General features: G+C 39.8%; 1 protein-coding gene across 1 annotated transcript in view; it reads left to right on the forward strand.

Moving 5' to 3' along the window:
• Positions 1-18,637, forward strand: part of ABCB1 (ATP binding cassette subfamily B member 1) — a 104,790-nt gene that overhangs the window by 18,538 nt on the left and 67,615 nt on the right. The window contains exons 4-7 of the mRNA XM_059396925.1: positions 28-199; positions 13,129-13,180; positions 15,132-15,323; positions 15,725-15,896. Of these exons, the coding sequence (XP_059252908.1) occupies positions 28-199; positions 13,129-13,180; positions 15,132-15,323; positions 15,725-15,896 (588 nt within the window). The remainder of the gene's footprint in view (positions 1-27; positions 200-13,128; positions 13,181-15,131; positions 15,324-15,724; positions 15,897-18,637) is intronic.

An 18,637-nucleotide genomic window follows, 5' to 3' on the forward strand; every position in this document is an offset into this window, starting at 1 on the left:
TTTTTTTTTTTTTTTTTTTTTTTTCAGTTTCGCTACTCAAATTGGCTTGATAAGTTGTATATGCTGGTGGGGACAATGGCTGCCATCATCCATGGAGCTGCACTCCCCCTCATGATGCTGGTGTTTGGAAACATGACAGATAGCTTTGCAAATGCAGGAATTGCAGGAAATGTAACTTTCATAAACACAACTAATGGAAGTAAGTATTATTTGCAGCACTGATTTTATTGGAAACTTAAAAACCTGTCACCTAAAAGCAATGTTTAGCTCTTAGTAAATATACTAGTGGGTTTACCTGTGTGGAAGTTGAAGGGATCTGGCCTACAGTTCCTATTGGTAGTTGGTACCAATTGGTAATTGGTAGTTTGAGAAGATAATATTTACAAGCATCAGAATCCACTTTGGAAGTGCTGGCAGAGATATGTAGAAAAAGATAGCTCTGTTAAGTCAGAAAAATCCCAGGAAGTTTCAGGAAGAGGTAAAAAAACAAAACAAAAAAACCCACCTAATCTAGACATCAAATGATAAGTAGGAATCAGTCATGAGATTCTTTGACATGATAAATATGGGTGTCAGAGATAGGAGTCCAGGATGATTCTAAAATGTGTAGCCTGAGAAGCAGAATAGACTGGATCTGGATGCAGTTACTATCAAGAAAGACCAAACAAACTGAGGGTTGCCGGGGGGAGGGGGTTTGGGAGAGGGGGGTAGTAACTGGGGCCAGGGGGGGGGTATGTGATTTGGTGAGTGGGGTGAAGTGTGTAAACCTGGTGATTCACAGACCTGTACCCCTGGGGATAAAAATATATGTTTATAAAAAAATAAAAAATTAAAAAAAAAAAAAAGACAGTAGGTTTGGGCAGTAAATACCAGAAACTTAACTTTGGGTATTGTCACAGGTTGGGCTCCTTGGAGAAATATGGCCAAGAGAAGTTGTGTGTGTGTGTGTGTGTGTGTGTGTGTGTGTGTGTATTAGGATGGAAGAAATAATAGCTTGTGTGTGTGTTAGGATGGAAGAAATAATAGCTTATTTGTATGCTAGTAGAAATGATCCAAAAGATAGAGAAGAAAAATGATGCTTTGAGAGTGAGGGAAGAGAGTTGTTTGCATGATGTCCTTGACAAAGGATGGAATATAATGCCCCAAAGGAATACTTGCTTTAGGTAGAAGCACAGATAAACTTATCCACTGTAATGGGTGGAAATGGAGAACATGTGAGAGCCAGCGCCCAAAGCTGGCTTAAGGAGGAGGTGAGAATTTGTGGAAGTTTTCTTGGGATTACTTCAATTTTCTCAGTGAAGTGAGAAGTAAGACACGTGGCTGATAAAGGAAGGAGATCTAAAACAGTCTTCCAGGAGAGCAGGAAAGAGACTGAACCATTGAAAAGATTTGGGAGCCATACACACTCTCACATTCACAGTTGACCAAGGAGGAACTGGTTGATATCTCTGAGCAATCAAGTCACCTTTGGTCAAGCCTAGATTGATTAAAACTCAGCTTCCCAAAGACTTACAACCTGGTGTGCGCTCAAGTGGTAGAGCTTTTGAAAATGTCTGTTTGAGAATACATTTGACAATACATGGATATTCACATAGCTTTTTCAATTTTTAGTCTCTGATGAATGCTATGAATCTTTTCCCCCAAAATATGCGTATAAATATTCATACTGATTTGGGGTATTTATAGATCCTTTGATACCTGTCAGTGGTCCTAGGAACCCCATTTTTGTAATTCTGAAGAATGCATTGTTTACCTTGAGGCTGGCTTACTTGAGTTCTGTGAATGCAGATAGGAGTTGGGCCAGAAAATTTTAAAGTATGTTTGAGCTATGTAAAATTCCTGTGAGTTTATTATGTCCTTTTATGGTATCCAGAAGGAGCTGCCAGAAGATCCATCTTGGAATTGGCCCCTTTCTTTTATACCATTCACCCAAAGGAAGTTCACAGCGCTAGGTTTATTGGTTCCTCTGCATGCTGTATCTGGCAATATTCTTTGGAGTTAGTTTTCCTAACACATTACAGTGGAAGAATCAACTCTTTAGTACTCTGGTAGCCCAGTAGATCTTATGTGTACATCTGTGCCCATTCATTTTGGTTTAAGATTTTATTTTATTTTTTGAGAGAGAGAGCATACAAGAGGAGGGTAGAGGGAGAAGCAAATTCCCCGCTGAACAGCGAGCCCAATGTGGGACTTGATCCCAGGACCCTGAGATCATAACCTGAGCTGAAGGCAGACGCTTAACCCACTGAGCCATCCAGATGCCCCCATCTGTGCCCATGCTGATTCTCAACTACTGTAATGTCCAGTGGCCTTTTTTTAGAAACTGCATTAAGATTTTTAAAAAAGATTTTATTTATTTATTTGAGACACACAGAAAGATCACAAGTATGCAGAGAGGCAGGCAGAGAGAGGGGAGGAAGAAGGCTCCCCACTGAGCTGAGAGTCTGATGTGGGACTCGATTCCAGGACCCTGAAACCATGACCCAAGCCAAAGGCAGAGGCTTTAACCCACTGAGCCACCAAGATTTTTATACACTATATTTTCATTACCCAGATATTATCTCTTACTTTATGAAAAAACAGTAGATTTCTTTAAGTGGGAGTACTAATCATGACTATGTCTACCTCCTGCAGATATGATGAGATGGACAGTAATCAGACTCATTTATCTAATAAGCATGAATGAGTTCCCAGACAGTGGTCCAGGTGCAGAGACTAGCTCCCTGAGAGGCCTGTGTGTTTGTCTACTGATCAGTCTCCCAGACTGGAGAATGACTGCATGGGCTGGTCACAGCAGGCTCCTTCATAGATGCCTGCAATACGTGTTTTCCAGCTGGGGTTGTAGTTGACATTGCATTCCTCGCCTGTACTCCTCCTTTAGCTCATTCTTCTAATCTTGGGAAAGCTTTGAACTGTGCTTCTATCAGGCTTTTAGGAGAAACCATATTCAATGTTAGAAGCAGGCTCTGGAGTTGGACTGCCTGGCCACAGCCTCCCTACCTTCACCATTTTTTAGTTTTGAGCTTTGGGGGATTTCTTCATATTCTAATTTCCTTGTCTATAAAAATGTTGACTTTTTAATGTTCTTTTACATAGAACATATTCTATGTAGAACATATTTCATGGAGTAGTTGTGAAAATTAAATGGATTAGTCATTTAAGGCTCAAAGAACAGGGCCTAGTTTATAAAAAGCACTCAGTAAATGGTCATTACCATGGTCATGTCATTAGTAAACTCATGCTTCCATGTTCTTCACAGAAAACCTACATAACTTGGAATGATGATATGGTTTTTTATATCATTTCATCTTTACAGAACTCTGTGACACTTATTTTTATATTGTTTAAAGCTTGAGACATATCTAGAGTTACTCAGTCCTTGTTATAGATGTGGATAATTGTACATTTCAGCAGCATTTCCTTAGTAACTGTGAACGACTAGCCATGCCTGAGAAGGCAAGGTCCTCAAACGATGGCCCAGGGGTCAAATCTGGACTGTTGCCTAATTTTTTTTTAAAGATTTTATTTATTTATTTGACAGATAGAGATCACAAGTAGGCAGAGAGGCAGGCAGAGAGAGAGGAAGGGAAGCAGGCTCCCCACTGAGCAGAGAGCCTGATGCGGGGCTTGATCCCAGGACCCTGAGATCATGACCTGAGCCGAAGACAGAGGCTTTAACCCACTGAGCCACCCAGGCACCCCTGTTGACTAATTTTGTACTGCTTGTGAGCTAAAGGATGGTTTTCTATTTTTAAATCATTGGGGGAGAAAAAGAAAAGAAGAACAATATTTTTTGACACAGGATAATTATATAAAATTGAAATTTCAGTATCTGCAAATAAAATTTTAATGGAATACAACTATGCCCATTCATTTGCATATTTTTGGTGGCTTTTTTGACACTCCTCTGTGCAGTAGAATTATTGTGACAGAGACCATATGGTCTCCAAAGCCTAAAGTATTTACCTTCTGACTCTTTCCGGTAAAGGATCACCAGTCCCTGAGGTCGGGCACTGAATGGGGGGGTTATTATCTTCAATTGTTCAACCTGTAAATTTGTGCTAAACTGTTCCACATGCCAGGCACAGTACATGTCCTAAGTATTCATTCCCACCCTCCAAGAGACTTAGTGGAGTGGGAGGAATGAATACATGAACCCACAAATGTGGGTATTAGTGCTGTGATACAGAGATGCACAAAATACCTGGGAAAGGAGAAGGGCACCTGACTCCATATATAAGAATCATAGGAGGGGTCCAAGAGGAGGTGATAACCAGATTTGATCAGCATCGTACCTCTCTCCTGCACAAAATAAACATGTTCTATGTAACAAGTGAAATTCCTCTAAAATAAATATTGAGGAATAAATAAGTTAATATCCTTCTCTCAGCACCACCCCTTATTGCCACTACCCTGCTATATATCCTTCCGTGTGTTTCCAGAAGCAGTGTGCAATCTCTACTGCAATTTTTAGTCAGGGACACTCAGTTCCCTGTCGCTCACCTGCTTGTCTGCAGATTGCCATTTCCAGATAACAAATCATTTGTGGGGACAGCCTCAAAGGCTTTGATGCTGGGCCTAGAGATGAGAGCAAATGAGCTCCCTGATGTTTCTGGAGGCAGAGCCAGTCTAATGGACTCCCAGGACCCTGACACTCTGACCTTTCTTCTTTTGCCCCCCCACTGTAATATCTATTACCTCTCCATGGGGGTAGACTAAGGACCAGAACCTCCTTTCTGGACAAGAAGTATTCCTTTTGTAGAGGAGACTTGGATTTGCTAAGGCTTTTAAAGCCTGAGAGTTTTACAGTAATCATTGGGTTTAACCAGACAGCTCTTAAAACTTAAAGTGAGCAGATCCCTCTATGCTGCTACAGTAAACCCCTGCAAGAGGTCTTTCTTTTCTGCTGAAGTCTTATCCTGATAATCAGACATGGGCCTTTGTTCTGCTCTTTTTGTTGTGGACCTGATTTCTTGACACCCTACTCCCACCTGTCTTTATCTTGTTTTTAGAATTTTCCTTTGCCTGAAAATCTCTGATGATTCAGGCCTGGGGAACTCTCTGGTCTTGTTATACAACTTTGCTGAACAAAAATTAACCACCGCTGAATTTCTGTCATATTCCGTGAATTCTCATCTTCCTCGGGAGACTTTAAACTTTCTGGAAATGCACAGATAAAGACGATTGTGATTTTAGACATGTGTTGAAGGTGACAGGTTGGGTAAAAACTGTAAATGACAGCCAGGCAGTTGAAGAAATAAGACTGAATCTTGGCTTTCAGAAAAAGACTAGAGAGTGGACAATATTTGAGTGGAAGGGATGTTAAACCTCCTGGGATAGGATGTAGAGAAACGTAGAAAGAGTGAGAGCCTTGAGCCTTGAGAAAAGACTCCATCGTTTACAATAACTAAAACTAACGTTTACTGAGCATTTAAGATTTGTGGGCGCTCTTCTTAGTGCATTACATGTATGGACTCCTTCATTCTTGACAGATTAGGAAAGGGGTCCAGAGGGTTGAGTAAATTTAAATTGCCTCTGGTCATAGAGATGGTAATAAGGATTCGAGCCCAGGCAGTCTGGTCCCAAGCCCATGCACTGGAGGAGACAGAGGGACACGCAAAAAGGAGAATGCTAAAGATAACACGCTGATCCAGAAATTAAGGGATACGGAGGGTGTTTTGCATGCCTTGTGGTGGTTGTCAGCCCTAGGTACTCGTTCAATACACACTTGATTACTTATTGTCTCTAATGCTTCAATTTATGATACACCCACCCTGATGGCTTTTTTCTTTCTCCATAACTATATTAGGGTTGGTTCTATTTTGTTTCCTCCACACTGGTAGCCAAGGAATGGAGAAAATGTAAGTCACTCAAAATCTAGTATAGTTTCATAATTCAGACAAGAAGGGGAAATGTGGAAAGAGCTTACTTTCATATTTATCATTTCCATTCCCTTGCTCTAAAACTTGTGAGGAACATGAAAACTATCTGTAAAATTATCCTCACAACATCATCTGTATTTTGCTGCTTTAACTATGAGTGAATAAATCATGTACAGACCTTGAGTGTGTGTTTCAAGACTTTGACGTACACAAAGAAAACATTGCCCCGTGTGCCCTCAAGGCCAGCATTTTGTATGCTCCAAAGTAGAATGATATAGATAGTATTTGAATTCTAAGTATTTTGTAAAAATTTCCATAATGGCTCTATTTTCTTGCATTTGCTCAAGGCTTTCCTCTGCCCCTAACCATTTCACTAGAAAAATTCTTAGAGCTCAATTTCTAGAAAATTGAGTATCCAATATTGACAACATATTTGGAAGTATACTTTCAGCATGGCATTTTTTGAAGTTTGTATTAATGTTAAAGATATGGCTAGTATGGGGCACCCGGGGTGGGTCAGTGGGTTAAAGCCTCTGCCTTCGGCTCAGGTCATGATCCCAGCATCCTGGGATCAAGCCCCGCATCAGGCTTTCCCCGCATCTGGCTTTCTGCTCGGCAGCGAGCCTGCTTCCCTTCCTCTCTCTCTGCCTACTTGTGATTTCTGTCTGTCAAATAAATAAATAAAATCTTAAAAAAAAAAAAAGATATGGCTAGTATTTCTAGAATAGTAGTAGAATATAGCCAGATTTTTTTTGTATGTATGATTATTAGGAGAATGCTTTTCAAGCCAAAATGTAGATTAGCTACCATGTCATCTCTCCAATTTAAAGACAACATTAAAAAAGATATGTAGATGATATTTGACCTATTTCTGATCCTTAAAAAATGGAATGAACCTAATGAAAGATTGAATCATGGAATTTCATAGGCAAAAAGAGGCCTAGAACTTGGCCCAAATCCATAATTTATTAATCTATTAATCATAATTTATTTAATCTATAGAAGGCAAGAGCAAGGAAGTTGAAGCCATGTAAATACAATGGAATTGCTTGCTAGTTTTCAGAGCTACCTTTTAGTCTAATATTTTGTCAACTCTACTATTAGTGGTTTCAAACTCTGCTGAAAATTGTGGTATACAAATTTTCACTTGGTGTTTTCTCTACGAAGACATCCTGTACATTTGCTTATAGGTATGTCAGGCAAGGCAGCCATGAGATGTAGCTCTTCAGGCCAGGGATGTGAAGAAAGCACACCTGAGGAGAGTGTGGCTCCCGGAGTTACCTGTCCCCTGCACTAAGCCCAGCCTCACTGAGCAGCAGGCTCTAGCCTGGGCCAGTGATGGAGGGACTGATCATCTAGGTAAAAGGCCCCAATTCCGCTTGCATGTGGTTGATGGAGCTTCCTGCACAGAAAGACTGGAAGGACTGGGCTCCTAGTGTTCTTGAGCTAGAATGCCCCTTGTGGCTCATCTCATCACACTGCCCCCCATCACCAGAGTATATAATGTCTCTCATGGAACGTCATCATGGAGAGCCTTCCTTGGTTGAAAGAGGTGGGAGGGAGCTCAGAGCCAGGATCTCTGCTAATTGTCTGCTCTGCTACCACCCGCCACAGCGCTGAGCTCACTCCACATAGAGCCCACCAGAAATATCTCTGACTGCAACCTGTGCACGGAGCCATGCTCGTTGCCGCCGATGTGACTCTAACTTCCTAACTCCACTTTGCCCAGCTGTATCCAGTTCTTCACAAGCTGTCGCTGTGAGCTTTTACAAACCCAAGTCAGGTCACAGCTCTCCCAGTGGTTTTCTGTTGCATGGAATAAATAGAAACTCCTTTCACTGGCCAGTATGGCTCACATGACCTTACCCCCTCCTGCCCATCAGTCTCGTTGCTTACCCCACCCGCAGCAGCCTTCTCTCTGTTCTCTGAGTGTTCCCTTTTTCTTCTTGGCTTGGGGTGTTGCAGAAACTGCCCATCTCTCTGTAAGGGCTTCTTAACTTTCACTTCTCCCTCAGAAAGACCTTTTGTCTCTAACTCACCTGAAAGTCACTATAGCATTACTGCTTATCTCAACAAGATTTATTACTTAAAAATTATCTTGTGGATTTATTGGATTACTTGTTTATTACATCTTGTCAAGTGGGAAGAAAGGCATCGGGGGCAGGGAGAGAGGAAGTTCCTGGGAAAAACTATCTTAGAAATTTCAGCATTGGAGGTTTGGGCCTGAAAGTAAAAGCATTTCCTGTTTGTGCAGAAGTCCAATACGATTAGAACAAAATGGATTTCTCATGCTAGGTTGTGTCTCTGGTGTCTGAAATAGTGCCTAACATGAAAGCTCTGTGGCAGATGGGTTCTAAAAATCACTCTTATAATACACTCTCCTTTTCCCTTAGGAAAATTGCAAAACGTATTTATGTCTCATACTTTTATTCATACTGTTCTTAAGTGTTCAGTAGGTAAAATTAGGAAACATACTGAGATATTTGTGTCAGATAAAAATGCAATGTAGTGTGATCCTTAAATAGCATAGAGTCTTTGGTCTTGGTGATGGGCACTACTCCGTTGTGGTTTCTTTGAAGTCTTGCTTGGGTAGTAAGGTACTGGTTTAGTCTATCTTTTTAATCTTATATGAAGCACTTACATACAAAATAGAATGATTGGATGGAATATTTTGTGCAGTCATCTGCATGTGTGGTGGCTTTGTGAAACCACTTGTAAACCTTTGGGACAAGCTAGGTTACAGCAGGTAGAGCAGGGTACTGAGGAGACAAAGAAGACTAAGGGAGTCCATTTATGCAGGGGCCATGCCAGTGGGCATGGGAAGCAGAGATAGATATCGATCCCCATAGTTCTAGCATTGACTTAGTCAATTGAGTCATGTGTCGGTTACTCTGGAGTTCTCTGACAAGGTGAGTCACTCTACTAGGAGTAAGCCATTTGAGACGCGGTCTTACTTGAACATATTCATGGAGAAGGAATCGTTATCAGAAGGGGAAAAAATGTGGTAAAAGGCATTACTTGTAGAGAAAGGAGAATGAATAGAAGCTTGGAGAAAGAAAGTTGTCATTACTTCTCTGCTGAATCTCAGGGTGTGAAAAATATTCTTCTGTCTAAAAGGGTGGAGCTCAGCCTAATGACATTTAATCAAAATACTTTGTCATGGTCTGTGTACTCTCCAGTACCCAAGGACAAATGCTTCAGGAACAGAGAAACCAAGAAAAACCTCGGACATTATTATTATTTTTTTTAATGCTGCAACAAACCTCCCTCCAGACAGTGACTGTACAGTGCCCTAGTGCTGAAACGAGAAAGGTGTGGGGGTAAAGAAAATGTTTGGAAGATCATTCATTGACCTTTCAAAAATGTTATCCTGTCAGATATATTGTGACAAGGTTGAAAAGGTGCTAATATGACCTGTTATGGATCTTGGACTTTATTCTTGATGCAGTGACTGTCATTGAAGGCTATTCATGGAAGATACACACACACACACATACATTGTGTGTGTGTGTGTGTGTGTGTGTGTGTGTGTGTGTGTATTTGACAGAGCGAGAGCATGGGGGGGAGGTAGGGACAGAGGGAGGGAGAGCATCTCAAGTAGACTCCACACCCCACTGTGGAGCCTAATGCAGTGCTCAGCCCCACAACCCTGAGATCATGACCTGAGCCCAAATCAAGAGTCAGACACTTAACCGACTGAGCCACCCAGGTGCCCCAGCATGGTTATATTGTTGTTGGCAAAAATAAAATCTGATGACAATGTGAAGACCTGATTGAGTAGAAAAACAAGTTAGGATCTCTCATTAGAGGAGAGGAATGGGCTGACGGGTCCTGAACCAGAGCGCTGACCTTGAGGAAGGAGAGGATTTGAATAGCTCCAGTCCAGATTTGGGAATCCCTATAGCTGTGGAAGTGGTTGGAGTCACCCTTGGAGTGTGCGTGGAGGCCTGGGAAACACCGGCTTGTAGGGAGAGGGAGAACATGAGAAATCAGTGAATGACACTAAAAGGCATCACAGTCATGGAGGAACGAGGAGAAGGAGGTTCTGGAAGCCAGAGGAGGAAAACGTGGTCAAGAGTCTGAGCAAGTATTTTATTAAAACAAAAGGTGCACTTAAATCTTTGGCTTTCCGGTACTCATTATTTGGTTGATATTGTTAGGCATGTACACGCATGGGCACACACACACACACACACATACACACACAAACACACACATGTTATATAGAGAGTTTCTGGCTTTTCCTACTTAAAAACAGTATTAATTTTTGGATACTATTTAAGCATTCTTCCTTAAAACTATTGGATTGGGCGTAACCTTTAAGATCTATACAAGTAAAAAGTAATTGGACTGTATGATCTCTCAGGTCATTTCAGCTTGAAAGTTTTGATTCTGTGAGGCACGTGGGTGGCTCAGTCACTTGAGCATCTGGCTCTTGGTTTTGACTTGGGTCATGATCTCAGGGTTGTGGGATCCAGCCTCGTGTCAGGCTTTGCACTCAGTGGGGTGTCCACTTGAAGATTTTCTCCCTCTGCCCATCCCTCCACTTATGCACATGCTTACTTTCTCTCTCCAAAATAAATCTTTTTAAAGTTTTGACTTTGTGAAGGCATGCCTAACTCAGGATGAGCGTTTTGTGAGAAGCTCATAGAGGCAGGGAAAATCTCTGGGCCAGAGCACTTTTAATTAATAAGATTTGATTGGAGGAAAAGAAAAGTTGGTTGGAGGGAGTCCAGAGAATGTAACGTTGTTATTTCATTGGTCAGTAGCAATTATCTCTGTCAGATGATTTGAATGCCTCATTGTTATTCTGACTGGCACAGTTTGATACAATTGAAGCACAAGTAGAAGGCACTTGCTGAAGTTAGAGTCTGATGACTACATTTCTGTATGTATATACATACACATATACATATATTCATATATGAGAGATACATATTTACATACATATATTTATTTTATGATATTATACATACACGTGTGTGAGTGCATGTATGTGTTGTACAAAAACATGAAGGAGTCAATTTTGACCTTTAACATAATTTCTTGCTTTTCGAGCAGTCTAAAGTGACTATGGACCTAGAAGCCACCATTTGCTCCTTATCTCTAGAATTGAGAAAACTGGTAGCAGCAATTAATAGACAGATTTAGAGTTAGATTTGAAAGTTTGTCTTGCTTTGGTATTAATACACGCTAGCAACAATGAATACCAATTAGAAGCATTTCCTGGCTAGATGGAAAAGATTGAAAATCCCTAATGAGATATCTTCTAAGATATCTATGATCTTTTTTGCATGTGGAGAAAAATCCTTACCCAGCTAGCTATTTAATATTTTGTCCTTGAAAATACAGAGCAGAAACAATCTCATAGCTGATTTAAAAAATCCATCTGGTTACATGTATTCTTGCCTTACTGAAGGCAATACAGAGCAAAAAGCGTTCTGGGCTATGTGCTTTGAGCTGTTGTCTCTGCATCTTTCTATTACTTTCTTACTTTCTGTTACCCCTAAATGTAAATTCCACGGGGTTCTGTGCTTGCTTACCCTCTTCTCTTTAACCCTCACCCTGTCCTCACTGGTAAGGAGAGATGGCTTTTTTCTTTCCTGAATTTATCTATGGCCTCTAGCACATGACTCCTAAATCATTCAGACCAGAGCTCTCTCCAGAATGGGAACTCTAGAGTCTAAATAGTTATTAGACATCTTCAGCTGACTGTTCCAGATACCACAGAATAAAAATCTTCAGAACTAAACCAATAATCTTCTCACATCTGACCAGATCTGCTTCCCCTCCCACCCCCCTGACTTCTCATTTCCCAGTATGATACCATTGCTCTCCAGATGCTTAGGCTTGAGGTCTTACTGTTTGCACAGCAGTTGCTAGAACCTATAACTTCTCTCTCTGAATCTTATGGGTACTCTCCTTCTTTTCTGTTCAGACCCTCTGTGCTTATGTCACTGTAATAGCTTACATTGTTCAATCTCTTTCTAGTCCAGGTAATCCTATGCATTTCTAGCAGGTAAGTCATCCCAGCCCCATTTCTAATCATGTCCTCTTCTGCTCAAACTGCTGAGTGACTACTAGTTTGATACACGTTACCTGTGGGGCCCAGACGACCTTTCCAGCCACATACCCACCTTCTTCCATCCCCACAACATACCCCAGGCAAACTGGCTTCCTCCCTTTTCAAACATCCTGTGGACTTCTGTCCTCATTGCTCCCTTTGCCAGAAAATCCTTTACTCCTCTTCCCCATGCCTGTCAAAATCAGACTCCTCTGAATGAGGCCCTCTCATGACCTAACTTTTGAAATGACTATAGGATTTGAAGTGTGCATCCCCATTGGTCCAGCAAACTTGATTGTGATAATTTATCCTATAAAAATATATACCATGCATTCCTCTGTAATAGACCGGTATGGGTATGTGTAATACAGCATTGCCTGCAACAGTGAAAGGTTGGAAAGAACTGAAATAGACACAACTTTGAAAATATGGAGATACACGTTCATACACACAGATTGACAGAAAATGGGCCAATGATTGTGGGCTGTGATTTTTCTTTTAAAAGAAGCATGTGTGTGTATTTATGTGTGAGTAGACATACATATAGAAAAGAAACTGAAAAAATGCACACCAAAATATTGAACAGTAGAGTGTATGTATGTGTGTGTGTGTATGTGTGTGTGTGTGTGTGTTTTGGATGGGCAGTGTTGAGGTTTTAATGTACCTTGTCTAAAAATGATGACATCTGCTAATCTTGCATGATGAGCTTGGTGGTGCTTATTCCATAAACTTTTGTGTTTTATATTTTTTAAATAAAAATAAAAGATGGAAAAATGCAGTGCTAGATTTAAATGCTAAGTGATTTAATGTTGAGTATGCAGTGGTATTTAATTATCAGGATAGAGGTCCTAGAAAAGAGTTTCTCTCTGTCATCTCAGAGTAGTATTTCATAAAATATTTTAATTCATGGATGCCAGTATTCCAGCTGATACACTGCTTCTTAATAAATGTGGTTTTCTTCTTGCAAATAAACGTCACTGAATTAAGTCTGTGTGTGGTTGCACATGGCCAGCAGTGAAGAATTTGAATGGATGCCATAAGGCTTCCACATAGTTAGAATATCAGTTTAACCTATTTTTGTGTAAATTATTAAGTGACACAAGTTTGAGTCATTTTTACATGCTTATTTTTAATGGAGAACAAAGAGACATAATGGTATATGTTTGTTTTGTGGTGATCTAGGTAATCCAAATGAACCACCTTTCGTCAACATTCTGGAGGAGGAAATGACCACGTAATTAGACATTTTCCTTACTATTGTTAAGCTTTTCTGTATCCAACTTAGCATTGTATTTTTGTAGCATAAAATTTTACCTTATTATAATAAAGAGTTAGACTTTTAAGAATAATATCATTGTTAGTTTTCTAGGAGGATACAATGTAAATTTTTTTTTTACTTTTTAAGAAATGAATTTGCAGTATGAGCTGTAGTCAAGGTTAAGCCTACATTAGATATATATATGCATTGTAAGTATAGAATATCATAACCGGGAAATTAAAGGAGTTCAAAGTGGCTTTTAAAAAATGTAATTAAATTAAGAATCACATGTTTACAATGACTTTGTAATTATTAGCTTGCTTCCTGGGTTCTTTTAGTCAAGATATGATGAGATCAATCAACATAATTTTTTCTTTAACACAGCATCAGATTCTAAACAATGAAATAAAACATCCCAGAATAAATATAGTCCCTCTGACCTTCATTCACCCTGGGAAGCTTTTGTTAATGATTTATGTATCTCGAAGTTTGTTTCCCAAAACAGCTTATAAGAAATGTCCAAAGGTACTAGTTGGTTAATCAGAAAGTAGTGATTTCACATTATCCTGTAAATGATCTGTTAGATTTGAAGAAAATAGAGATTCTTGATCATATTTTGAAAGATGAGAAGAAAATATTCCTATGGAGAGGCATTTTTTTTATATTGAGATGGAAGTGTCTTGTGATACTCTTACAAATACTTAACTGTATTTTGTTTGAATTAATGTGGACTGATGGTTTAGAATACATTAACTCCTTAAGCATTCTGCTTGCTAAGTGGGGTTTTTTTTTTTTTTGAGCCATTTCTTTCTATGTTGCTTAACACTTGGATAATAATTAATTATTGAGTTGTCTATTAACTCTAGTTTAGTATTCTCATTACCTCATCCCAGATAAATACATTGTAATCACAAGGGATAACCTCGGGGAGATGTGTTTACCAAGATGCCTGCTGGTTGAACACCCTGTTGCGAATAGTAATCTCCGTGATTATGTTGTTACATAATCATTTTTATAACTTCTGTGTGACTCATACCAGACTTTTTATTGGAGGGTGGCAAGTAATGAACTTGTAAAGATAGGAATATTGGAATCCCATATTTCATTTCAGAATATTTGTCTTTAACCTAAAAATGAACTCATTTAGTAAGGTGCAAGACTTGTTTGCTTTTTTAAAAAACATAAAGATTCCAAGCAAATAAACATAAGTTCACCATTTCTAGATGATCAAGGGTCTAGTTTAGAACATGGTCGAATTTTTTATTGTTTGAGTTTAAACTGGGAAGCGTGGTACTTGATTCATTAAGCATTTTATGGTAACTCACAAAGGCTAGTTGGAAAGATGATGTAAAAATACTTTTTATTTGACTTATGTGTTCTGCCAGAAGGCCAAGGGACCATTTCCATCTCTGGGCTCCACTTTCTGACAGGTTCTGTCACTTCTTTCTATTCTCCAATGTGCAGAAACACCTCAAAGAGCTCATCAACCCATCCCGAGGCAATCTAAGTAGACAGGAATACAGCAGTAGGTCTTACTCAATGCTCTGATGCTTCAAGGCATCGCATGAGCCTTTCCTAGTAACTGGCATATCCTCTGAAGCTTACTGGGTGCCCAGCACTGGCTGAAGTGCATGGCACGCACTGCTGCCTTCCTACTCTTATCTGCGTTTCACTGCAGATAAGAAATTAAAAGACTGAGCTTTAGGAAGGTCAAGCCACTTGCCCGGGATGATACAGCAGCAAAGTGAAGAGCTGGGGTTTGAGCCAAAGCAGAAGCCACAACCCCACTCTATTGGTGTAGATGCAGTTGGAGGCCACCCACCAATACTGCCTGTCACCATCCCTTCTAATTTAAGGGTGGAAAGGCAGCTAGGTGACTGAAAATATATGTACAAGTGGTCTGTGGGGAGTTCTCGTTGTTTTGCAGGTATGCCTATTATTACAGTGGGATCGGGGCTGGAGTGCTGGTGGCTGCTTACATCCAGGTGTCCTTCTGGTGCCTAGCTGCTGGAAGACAGATACTCAGGATTAGGAAACAGTTTTTTCATGCTATCATGCGACAGGAGATTGGCTGGTTTGATGTGCATGACGTGGGGGAGCTTAACACCCGGCTCACGGAGTAAGTACCTGCTCTTACATTTAACTCAGACACGGTTCTTATTCCTTCTTAAATGAAAAGAGAGGTTGTCAGATCTGTTCAGAGATATCAGTGCATAACTCAGAAGTCATTATGAGACCGAATTCCTTCTGAGCAGCAACCATGCCTTATACATTCTTTGGTCCCTACCACCCTGGCAGGGCATGAAGGCATTTGCATGACTAGCAACGAATGAGGGAGACCTGCCAGACTCAGAGTCATCTGAGAGCAGTGCAGGAGAGCAACAACATGATGTTTTCTGAGGAAGTTTCTGAGCAAAATCCTGGATGGAAACCAATTGCCCCACACTCAGAACGTAACAGCGAAATGGATTCAGTTCTAATCCGCAATTCTCATGTTTACTTCTAACACTGTTCGTTTAGTGATGTCTCCAAAATCAACGAAGGAATTGGTGACAAAATTGGAATGTTCTTTCAGTCAATAGCAACGTTTTTCATCGGTTTTATAGTGGGATTTACACGTGGTTGGAAGCTAACCCTTGTGATCTTGGCCATCAGTCCTGTTCTTGGACTGTCAGCTGCTATCTGGGCAAAGGTGAGTAAAGCATGTAAATCCAGATTTTATACGGTCCCCACTACACCTTCCCCCATGGTGGAAGGCTGTTTTTATATCATATGGTGACCCAGACTATATACTTGACACTTGGTTTTATTTTATTTATTTATTTATTTTTAATTTAAGTTCAAGTTCGTTAATATATAGTGTAGTATTGGTTTCGGGAGTAGAATTTTATCAGTTATTCCATAAGTGGCCTTATTAATGTCCATCACCCATTTAGTGCATCCCTCCCTCCCTCCAGCAACTCTCAATTTGTTCTCTACAGTTAAGTCCCTTATGATTTGTCTCCCTCTTTGTTTTTATTTTATTTTTCCTTCCCTTCCCCTATATTCATTTATTTTGTTTCTTAAATTCCATATGTGAGTGAAATTATATGATATTTGTCCTTGACTGACTTATTTCTCTTAGCATAATACACTCTAGCTCTATCCATGTCATTGCAGATGGCAAGATTTTGTTCTTTTTGGTGGTTGAGTAATATTCCAGTGTGTGTATAGATGTTTACACTCTCTCACACAGAAACACACCAGTTCTTTATCCATTCATCAGTAGATGGATGTTTGGGCTTTTTATAATTAGGCTGTTGTTGGTAGTGCTGCTGTGAACACTGGGGTGCACATGCCCCCTTCGAATCAGTATTTTTGTACCCTTCAGGTACCTATTTAGTAGTGCAGTTGCTGGATCATGGGATAGTACTGTTTTTAACTTTTTGAGGAACCTCCACACTGTTTTCCAGAGTGGTTGAACCAGTTTGCACTCCCACCAACAGCTCAAAAGTGTTCTCCTTTCTCTGCATCCTTGCCAATGTCTATTGTTTCCCGAGTTGTTAATTTTAGCCATTCTGACCAATAGTATCTCATTGTGGTTTTGGACTTGTATTTCCCTAATGATGAGTGATGCTGAGTATTTTTTCATTTGTCTTTTAGCCACTTGTATGTCTTCTTCAGAAAAATACCTTTCATGTCTTTTGTCCTCTTCTTAGCTGGATTATTTATTTTTTGGTTGTTCATTTTCACAAGCTTTTTATAGATTTGGATACTAGCCCTTTATCTGATATGTTATTTGTAAATGTCTTCTCCCATTCCAGAGGGTCCCTTTTAGTTTTGTTGGGTTTTTTTCCTTCACTGTGCAAAAGCTTTTTATCTTGATGAAGTCCCAGTACTTCATTTTTGCTTTTGTTTCCCTTGCCTCCAGAGACATGTCTAATACGAAGTTGCTGCAGCCAAGGTCAGTTTGCTGCCTGTGTTCTCCTTGAGGATTTGGAAGGATTCCTGTCTCACATTTGGGTCTTTGATCCATTTTGAGTCTATTTTTGTGTGTGACATAGGGAAATGGTCCAGTTTCATTCATCTGCACATGGCTGTCCAATTTTCCTAACACTGTTTGTTAAAGAGACATTTTTTTTTTCCCATTGGATAGTCTTTCCTGCTTTGTTGAGGATTACTTGACCATAGAGTTGAGGGTCCATTTCTGGAGTCTCTGTTATGTTCCATTGATCTATGTGTCTGTTCTTGTGCCAAGGCCATGTTGTCTTGATGATTACAGCTTTGTAAAGAGCTTGAAGCCTGGGATTGTAATGCTTCCTGCTTTTCTTTTCTTTTTCAACATTCCTTTGCCCACTCAGGGTCTTTTTGGTTTCATACAAATTTAAGGATTATTCATTCTAGTCCTGTGAAAAACACTGGTGGCGTTCTGGTATTTTGATCAGGATTGCATTCAATGTGAAGATTGCTTTGGATAATACAGACATTATAACAATATTGTTCTTCTAATCCCTGAGCCTGGAATGTTTTTCCATTTCTTTGTGTCTTCAATTTCTTTCATAGGTGTTCTATAGTTTTCAGTACAGATGTTTTACCTCTTTGATTAGATTTATTCCTAGGTATCTTAGGGTTTTTTGTGCAATTGTAAATGGGATTGATAGCTTGATTTCTCTTTCTATTACTTCACTATTTATGTATAGAAATGCAACAGATTTCTGTATGTTGATTTTATATCCTGCAACTTGGCTGAATTTGTGTATCAGTTCTAGCAATTTTTTGGTGGAGTCTTTTGGGTTTTCTACAGAGAAAATCGTAGTCATCTGTGAATAATGAAAGCTTGACCTCTTCCTGGCCAATTTGGGTCCCTTTTATTTCTTTTTGTTATCTGATTGTTGAGGCTAGGACTTCCAGTTCAACATAGTTGAACAACAGTGGTGAGAGTGGACATCCCTGTTGTGTTCCTGATCTTAGAGGAAAAGCTCCCAGTTTTTCCAGTTTTTCCCCATTGATGAGGATATTAGCTGTGGGTCTTTCATATATGGCCTTTCTGATGTCATGGTATGTTCTTCTATCCCCACTTCTTGAGGGTTTTTATCAAAAAAGGATGCTGTATTTTGTCAAATGTGTTTTCTGTACCTATTGAAAGGATCCTTTCTAATTTTTTTTTACTTTTTAATTTTAAATTCTTTATTTTTTATTAACATATAATGTATTATTAGCCCCACGGGTACAGGTCTGTGAATCGCCAGGTTTATACACTTCACAGCACTCACCATAGACATACCTTCCCCAGTGTCCATAACCCAACCACCCTCTCCTTCACACCTCCCCCGGCAATTCTCAGTTTGTTTTGTGAGATTAAGAGTCTCTTATGGTTTGTCTCCCTCCCAATCCCATCTTGATTCACTTTTTCCTTCATATCCTTTCTAATATTCATGTGGTCTTTCATATTGA

This window comes from Mustela nigripes, chromosome 4 (genome assembly GCF_022355385.1).
Source record: "Mustela nigripes isolate SB6536 chromosome 4, MUSNIG.SB6536, whole genome shotgun sequence".
In the NCBI taxonomy this organism is placed as follows: Eukaryota; Metazoa; Chordata; class Mammalia; order Carnivora; family Mustelidae; genus Mustela; species Mustela nigripes.